This window comes from Galeopterus variegatus, unplaced genomic scaffold (assembly GCF_000696425.1).
Source record: "Galeopterus variegatus unplaced genomic scaffold, G_variegatus-3.0.2 Scaffold4089, whole genome shotgun sequence".
In the NCBI taxonomy this organism is placed as follows: domain Eukaryota; kingdom Metazoa; phylum Chordata; class Mammalia; order Dermoptera; family Cynocephalidae; genus Galeopterus; species Galeopterus variegatus.
The window spans coordinates 42,941-51,724 of record NW_007730200.1 but is presented as its reverse complement, the minus strand read 5'-3'; the positions used below and the strand labels follow the sequence as shown (position 1 = coordinate 51,724).

General features: G+C 45.0%; 1 protein-coding gene and 1 non-coding gene across 2 annotated transcripts; both read left to right on the top strand.

The window, feature by feature from the left end:
• The first annotated feature begins 3,833 nt into the window (after positions 1-3,833).
• LOC103602313 (chromosome unknown open reading frame, human C17orf98) lies at positions 3,834-6,597 on the top strand. The gene is made up of 3 exons (XM_008586726.1): positions 3,834-4,040; positions 5,399-5,498; positions 6,368-6,597. Exons 1-3 carry the CDS (start codon positions 3,834-3,836, stop codon positions 6,523-6,525), a joined length of 465 nt encoding a protein of 154 aa, XP_008584948.1. The 3' UTR covers positions 6,526-6,597.
• Positions 6,598-7,316: 719 nt separating this feature from the next.
• On the top strand, positions 7,317-7,388 carry TRNAC-GCA. The gene has a single exon. It is a non-coding gene; the product is annotated as a tRNA-Cys (tRNA).
• The last annotated feature ends 1,396 nt before the right edge of the window (positions 7,389-8,784 follow it).

Here is an 8,784-nt window from a genome sequence, read left to right as displayed (position 1 = left end):
TGTGATAAACAGTCCTACGTCACTACACCCATTTGAAGATTATACCCAGATTTGAGGGCATTATTGCTGTTTGTTAACCTGGTTGGTTTTTATTTTGCCTTCTAATTTCAAAATCAGCCCAAAGGCCTAACTTAGAAAAGAGCACCTTGTTAGACTGAAATAGAATCACACCCTTTGATCTGGTAATTTCACTTTTAATTCTTCATTATAAGGAAATAGAAATGCAGAAAAGTCTTACATATATGTTTTGTTTGACATAAATGTTTTATACATTACTCATAATAATAAAAGAACTGGAAATGATCTAAATCATTAGAGAGAATGATAACTATGATAGGCTCATAAGATGTATATTATAAGCCATTTAAAATAATGTCTGCAGGGCCGGCCCGGTGGTGCACTGGAGAGTGCGCCGCTTGGGAGCGTGGCAGCGCCGAGGGTTCAGATCCCATGTGGAGACCGGTTCCCGTTCACTGGCTGAGCACGGTGCGGGCGCAACACTGAGGTTTGCAATCCCGTTGCTGGTCCCCGGTATGGGCGTGACACCGAGGGTTGCGATCCCGTTGCCGGTCAGTAAAAAAGACAAAAAGGAAAAAAAAATAAAAATAAAATAATGTCTGCATAATACTTAATGACATGGAGAAATGCTAATGCTATGACAAATGACAAAAAGTAGAATATAAAATTTTATGTATAGTACAATCCTAATTTTATTTACAAAATATATATGTACAGAAAAAAGACCGTAATAACTTCGTATAGCATACATTATACGAAGTTATACGACGGTGCTGATAACACCTAGGCCCCCGGTTTGGATCCCATATAGGGATGGCCGGTTCGCTCACTGGCTGAGCGTGGTGCTGACAACACCAAGTCAAGGGTTGAGATCCCCTTACCGGTCATCTTTAAAAAAAAAAAAAAAAATTTAAAATTTTCACTCTTGAAAAGAAAACTTTTAAAAGAATGAAGACAAGCCACAGACTGGAGAAAAGATTTACAAAAGCATATATTCAAAGGACTTGTATTTACAATATATAAAGAACTCTAACAACTCAAATAAACCCAATTTAAAAATCAGCAAAAGGGCCGGCCCGTGGCTCACTCGGGAGAGTGCAGTGCTGATAACACCTAGGCCCCCGGTTTGGATCCCATATAGGGATGGCCGGTTCGCTCACTGGCTGAGCGTGGTGCTGACAACACCAAGTCAAGGGTTGAGATCCCCTTACCGGTCATCTTTAAAAAAAAAAAAAAAAATTTAAAATTTTCACTCTTGAAAAGAAAACTTTTAAAAGAATGAAGACAAGCCACAGACTGGAGAAAAGATTTACAAAAGCATATATTCAAAGGACTTGTATTTACAATATATAAAGAACTCTAACAACTCAAATAAACCCAATTTAAAAATCAGCAAAAGGGCCGGCCCGTGGCTCACTCGGGAGAGTGCAGTGCTGATAACACCTAGGCCCCCGGTTTGGATCCCATATAGGGATGGCCGGTTCGCTCACTGGCTGAGCGTGGTGCTGACAACACCAAGTCAAGGGTTGAGATCCCCTTACCGGTCATCTTTAAAAAAAAAAAAAGTTTTGGCTATAGGATGGCTATACAACTTACCTTCCAAATTCTAGTTTGAGAATGGGAAGAGATGATGGAATTATGCCAGCACAACAGACATAAACCCTGGCAAGTCAAGATGGGTGGTCGCCTTGGTAATAGGGAATTATGCTTGAAGGTGTTGAGGTTGTCTTGATATTGAGCTTTTCTTTCCAAACCATGTGACAGTTGATTTATTTAGGTGACATACTCAGGGTCTGGGAAAAATGAGTACTGGTTTAGATTAGTAGTTTGACTAAATAGGCTTTTTAGACTAAGTTTTATGTTTATTTATCTGTACCTGTACTCAGCCTTAAGTTTTGTCATCTGGAAGTTGGGTATACTGCAAGGCCAAAGATTAAGATGTATATGAAGACCCTGGTACATATTCACTTGGTGAGGTGACTACCATTTTGTCCTCCAAGACTGGATATGGAATGTACCAGAACTGAGCACAGTGGTTCTCATCCTGTGGAGTTAAGAATTTCCAGGCCATACCCCAGACTGATTAAGTTGAACTATGGAGGTTAGGGCCCAGGCATCAGTACTTAAAAGCTCCCAGGAGATGCCAAGGTGCAGCCAAAATTGAGAATCAGTGTTTCGTCTAGACTGGGCCAGTGTTGGTTTTAGGCATATTAAAGAAATCAAAAATCTCTGGTTGTAGAGATTTAGATCCTACCTCATCCCCCAGCCGGTGAATTTCAAATCTGCTTTAGTGTGACATGAGGTCCCCATGTCTGCCATTTAAAATGAATCCAAAAGCTCCCAGGAGATGCCAAGGTGCAGCCAAAATTGAGAATCAGTGTTTCGTCTAGACTGGGCCAGTGTTGGTTTTAGGCATTTTAAAGAAATCAAAAATCTCTGGTTGTAGAGATTTAGATCCTACCTCATCCCCCAGCCAGTGAATTTCAAATCTGCTTTAGTGTGACATGAGGTCCCCATGTCTGCCATTTAAAATGAATCCTATTTTTAGCTGGCGTGTGATAGTATATAATCCCTAATGGCTGCTACTTCAAATTTCGTTCTTTTTGTTTGTTTGGTTTTTGGTGGCTGGCCAGTCCACAAATTTCATTCTTTAAAGATTTATGTTCTTGACTTGGACTGAAATCTCTGTATTTACACTCACTAAAATATTTTCTTATTCTTAAGTCCATGTTCTTTCTAGGTAATAGGTTTAATAGAATGGACTCAAGGCTATAGACTTAATTCCTTTAATTTCAGATTTGATTTATAGGAGCTTGTTAGTCATAGTGTAGAAAACTAAATATGATGGGTAGTGAATCACCAGGATTAATGATTTTTCTGTATGGATATAATGCAAGCCTTTTTTTCTATTTTGAAAAGTAATACCTGTGCCTTCATATAATAAAAAGAACTGAATATAAAAGGAAATCCCTCCCTGAGCCTGTTGCTTCATCTGTTAAATGAAGTTAATAGAACCTCATAGGGTTGGTGTGAGGAGCTGAGGAATTTGTGTAAGGCTGTTTTGATTATTATAAAGCATCTATATGGGGTTTATTCAGGGGGAAAATTGAGAAAAAGTATAAAGGAAATAATCACCTAGTCATAACCAGAGAAAATTGACATTTTGCTGTATCCTACCACATATACATAAAGTTGGGGGAGAAAAATGATGATAATATATATGTGTTTACCCACTTTTTGTTGTTTTAACAAGAGGATGAATACTAGCTGATGAAAAGGATTGGGGTGAGGAGGGGAGAAGGAGACCTGAATTCTGGTTCTGGCTGTGCACCCAACTGGATTTGGGGAACCTTTCTCAGCTTCAACTTCTAGCTCTGTAAAATGAGAGTTGGAAGTAGATGCTATATGACCTCTGATGAATTCTGTATACAAGCTTTTCTTTCTCTTTCTTGGTGTCTGGCTGGTGTGGGGGATCTGAACCCCTGACCTTGATTACAAGGCCCACGTTGCTCTTAAAAGGAAAACTTGGGGAGCTGTGCCTGATTGCATTCAAACTTCCCACATTCAGTAATCCTCTTTCCTCCCTTTTCGATCTCCCAACTCCTCTTACAATAGTCTCCTAGTCACCCCTCACCTCAGGGCCACGCAAGTAGCTTCCGCCACCGCCCTAAGGACTCATTCGGTCCAATCAGGATGAGTGGGGACAATAGGGTTTGTGTCGCAGGGGTCCTTGACACGTAATAATGTGCAGGGGAGCCCCCATCCAGGTCCCTCATCTCCCACCAGAAGGGCGCTCTGAGGCTGCGGTGGTTGGAATGGCGCACTTCAGTGAGTGTCCTCTGCGACTGGAGAAGGGCTTTATCTTGGACTGTGTGGCCGTAGGCAGCGTGGCCCGCGCCTCTGAGTACACAAGGCCCAAGCTGTGGTCGGCGATCCCGCCCTACAATGCACAGCAGGACTGCCACACCCGCCGGTACTTCCAGAGCCACGTGGTTCCGCCCGTTTTACGGAAAACCGATCAGGTAGAGGAGCTTCCCGGAGGATGCCACTCTCTCTGCCCGCAGAGTCTGGCCCTGGTGGCGGGGCCGACTTCCCAGTTCCGCGCCTCCTACATCCAGGCGTCTCACTCTAGCGCCCGCATCACCAAGGAGGCTCCCCCACACCCACGCCCTCGTTTTCTTAAACCCGAGAACTGGAGGAGGGGTGACAGGTGTTGAGCGCGGGCACACTGAGCTCGCAGAGCCACTTTCCAGCCCTGAACTCTAGAATAGCCCCATTTAGGGTTTCCTCAAGGCCCGGGAGTGGAGCTCAAAGCCCGCTTCTCCCAAATTAACCAGCTTGGAAGATTGTTTCATTGTCCTTTGTGACGTCACAGTCCCGACTTTTAGGGTGACCTCACGCCTCCAATGCTCTAAAACCGCGAAAATCCATGCGACCTGGGTGAGCAAAACAAAGGGAACCGACTAGACCCGAGGGCGAGCGGCCTTGCGTCCTGTGATGTCATAGTGGCAGGGCTGGGACTCCCTGGATGCGACCTCTGAGCCAGGGGAAGGCACCTCCCGCACCTCTGCGGGCCTCAGTTCCTTCCCCGTCCCAGCAGAGGACTTGCCCGGGAAGGACGTTTGCTGTTGCTTACTTTAAAAACAAACAAACAAAACAACAAAAAAAAACTTTGGCCTGAAGCATTTGTGTTTATATAGATGGCGTGGGGAAAGGAAAGGAGGATTTTTGGAGTTACTCTGTGAACAAATCTTGGGGTTCGTTTGTGGTCCTGAATGCTTGTGTGCACGCGGTGTGTGGGCAGTGCATAGAAATGGACTCAAGTTAGTTAGAGCGCCTCCTTATAACACCGAGGTCATGGGTTCAGATCCCCGTACCGGCCGGTCACCAAAAAGAAAAAAAAGTGATTAAAAAAAAAGTGGATATAAGCATCTATGTGTCTACTCACCTAACTTTTATGACAGAAGGAGCCAGAGTCTGGGGGGAAAGGGAAAAACCTGAGAATTTAAAGCTTGAAAGTCATACGGTGTACACATTTTGGAAACTTTTTATGTTTAAGTAGTCTTTAATCATCAAAACCACCATTTGTGGTAGGTATTATTTTCTTTTAAATAAAGGTAATGTTTAAGCCTTTACTATGCCAAACCCTCCTTATCTGAACTTTAATCGAGGCTCAGAAAGGTTGTGTAAAAGGTCACACAGCATGTTAGTGCCAGAGCTTGAGTTGGAACCCAGTCTGTCTGGCAGCAGAGACCCAGCCCTTTGCTGCCAAGCTACGCTGTTGTCATTAAGTTTATTTAATCTGTACCGGGGGAGTTTGCACCGTGCATCTGTCCGCGCTGTGGCTGACAGTCTTCCATATTTTCTTCCTTACTTTCAGGATCATGGCGGTACAGGAAGGGATGGCTGGATGGTAGATTATTTCCACATCTTCGGGCAAGGACAGAGATACCTCAACAGGAGAAACTGGGCAGGGGCAGGCAAGTGCCACCTTCATTTCTAGCCTCACCGTCGCCCCACTGAGGAACAGTCGTGCGTGTCCCACAATTCAGAGAGAGAAACTGTGGTGGCCAAGAGGCCTGGGTGGAGGAAGGAGACACGGACTGTATCCTCCCAGCTTATCTTCTCATGTGAGCAGGTGGTGCCACAGTGCCCCCTAATATGCAGTTATTGAGCATCTACTGTATGTCAGCTGCCTGTTACCCTTACACTATCCCTGAGTTACAGCTGGGGAAACTGACGTTTATTGCGTTAAAGCGATTTGCTAAGAAGGGCTGAGCTGGGATTGGAATTCCACTCTTTCCAACTCCAAAGCCTGTGTTCTGCTCACTGCTCCCTGAGCAGGCTGTGTCCTGCTCATTTTCCAGGCCCAATTTGGCAACAAATTGGGAGAGTTGAGAGAGATTTTTCAGGCAGGGTGAACCCTCCTCCCGCCCCAACTCCTCCACCCTCAGCCACATTCCAGTCACATGATCTTCGCACCATTTAGCCAAATTGATCTCATCCCTTTTCTCCAGATGGGGCAGAGAGGCAAGGGTGGGGTTTTCTTTCTTCTCCTGGGAGCAAGGCAAGCTCGGCCAAGCCCAGAAATTTCCGGTCCCTCCTGTCCCAGCATATACCATTCACACTCTTCCTGCAACTATTCCTCATACGGGGTTTGATTTCTAGGGAGCCTACTGTCCCCTCAACCTCCTGGCCTTTGACTTTTCAGTCAAGAGACTCGGGACATTTGAGGACAGTGACTACAGCTGGGTGGGCATCCCATATCAGCCCCCATACCAGCACTATGGGGGTGGGGAAGGCAAGAGGGGGCTGAATGCAGACTCTGGACTCTATCCCTGTCCCCAAGGGCATTGCCTCCAGCAGGTGACCGGGCACGACTACTACAATGCCAATCTGAAACCTGTCAATGGGTTCAATGGCCGATTTGGCTACCGCCGGAACACTCCAGCCCTCCGCCAGCGCCCATCCGTCTTTGGAGAGGTCACCCCGTTCCCTCTCTTCTAACAGCATCTCTTTCTTCACAGCCCATGACCTAAACTCAGACAGATGTTTAGATGCACTCTCAATGTTATTTTATATATTAAAAAATGTGGTTTCTCCAAAGTGTGCTGTTTCTTCCTCAGGCAGAGGAGGGGGCAAGCTAGTTTCTCCACCGTCAGCTTCTCTAGAGGAGAAAGAGCTTCTCAGACCCACACCCTTGCACTCCATGCCAATGAGTGCCAGGCTTGAAAGGAGAGGCTTCAGTTCTCTCCTGCCCTTGTAATAAGAAGGAACCACATCACCTCGCCCTCAACAAAGGACTTCCTCAGGTATCAGCAGGGCCCCAGGTCAGAAGCTGGCTGTTTCCATCAAGAACAGAGAAGGCAGTAGTGGCTGCAGGGATTGGCTTTGGTTGCCTTGGGAAAGATTTTCCAGTTTTCCTGTTGGAGTGATTCCATCCAAAAGAACTCACATCTTCCTTCTCCTTTCTGCCCTCAATTCATCAGGAGGCAGGGGGTGAACCAGATGATATCTGGGGTCATTTTAGCCCAAGGATTCTGAAACAGTAATACTGTGTGGGTGGACATTTTCTCTGTTTATGCTGTATTAGTTTCCTTTTTGGCTAGTTTCCAGGATGTCATTTTTCGAGTGTCCCCACTCAATTTATTGGTGGCCAGGAGAAAAGCCAAAGCAGGTGGTGGATACAAAGAAGGTGGGGCTTTAGAACACAAAGCTTGTCAGAACTCCACTGTGGGAGGAACCTCATTGCATTGAGTCACCATAAATGGACAAGGAAGAAGCCCTGCCCAGGCTGTGGGGGTATAGCTCAGGGGTAGAGCATTTGACTGCAGATCAAGAGGTCCCTGGTTCAAATCCGGGTGCCCCCTTCCTAATTTGTTTTTTAATTCAGTGGAATCAAGAATAAATACTGCCAGCCACAGTGTCACCAGGAAAGACAAAGAACTTTCAACTCCTTCTTGTATTGAAAGCCTAGTTCCTCCCACATTCGAAGTGACCACGAGGACAAAGCCCCTATAGAACCCACCCTGGGCTTCAATTAACACAAAGTCTCTGAGGAAATTCTAAACCTAGGATTAGGTCTAAGAGCTGTGAACACAAGCTGACATATAAGAGTAAAGATAAAGATGTTCATTCAACATGTGTTTTTGGAAGATTAGTACATGCAAAGCTGCAGCAGATTGAAAGAAAAAGAGGGCCCCTGTTCTCAGGGAGCTTTCATTCTGGTGGGAGTTGACACAGACACACACAGTTGCCTCAGAAAAGATCATTTGTTTGTAGCTCAAGAAAGAGATATCTCAAAAAAATATGTACTCACTTTTTCTAGACATAATTTCTAATGAGAAAAAAAATTTCTAACTGAAGCTTTCCTAAAGTTTGAAAGGATATTTCTGCCTGATCTGAAGAGTATTATTAACCTGTTGCTTGGGTCACTATAATCTCTTCTCTGCAGAGTTAGGGAGGCACTTTCTTCTTAGTTGTTTATTGTGCAGGTCAGAGTTCTCGGACTGGGACACATATCCACTCTGGCCACTTAAGCAGAAAAGGGATCTACTGCAAGCACAGTGGGGTCTCAGAGTTGGTAGAAGTTTGGAGAACCCAACTTAGAAAGCAGTAAGTCTGAGGGGTTGGGAAGCAGAAAAATCCAGCTAAGTTCTCAACCCTGGAACTGTGCACTGCTGGCGCTGCCCACATTAGGCATTCATCCTGTGCCATGGATATTGTCCCACCTGCACCTGTATCTTCGGGACAAGTCCTTGAGTTTCAAAATTCCTGATAAGAGCATTTGATTGGCTCTTTAATTTTAGTTCTCTCATGTGTTCCAATTACTCCTTTTTTTATCACATCCTGATCTTGTTTCATGGATACAGTCTTTTGTCTTGTTTCTTTAAAATTACGGTTGTTTCTGAAGTATTCTTCTTCTGCAAGAATTGTCTCTGATTCCTCAATGTCCTTTTTGCTGCTGTTTCCCTCAGTCTTGAACTGTCATGTTGAGGGCATTCATCAAATAACTGGCCCTCCATAGGACAAAGGCCATTGGAAACTGTGTACTTGGGCTTGTTGACTGGTGAACTTCTTGTAGTTAGTCCAGTGGTGAACCAGCCTTTTCATCTGGGAACTTCCAAATGTCTATATCTGTGGGTCACCATCCTGCCCACTCCCAAGGCCATTTAGTTCCTCCATAGAAAAATCCTGAGATCTCCTGCCTGGGGTATATACCTTGACATTCTGGGAGCAGGACAAGGAGGAGGAAGGGAATTGATG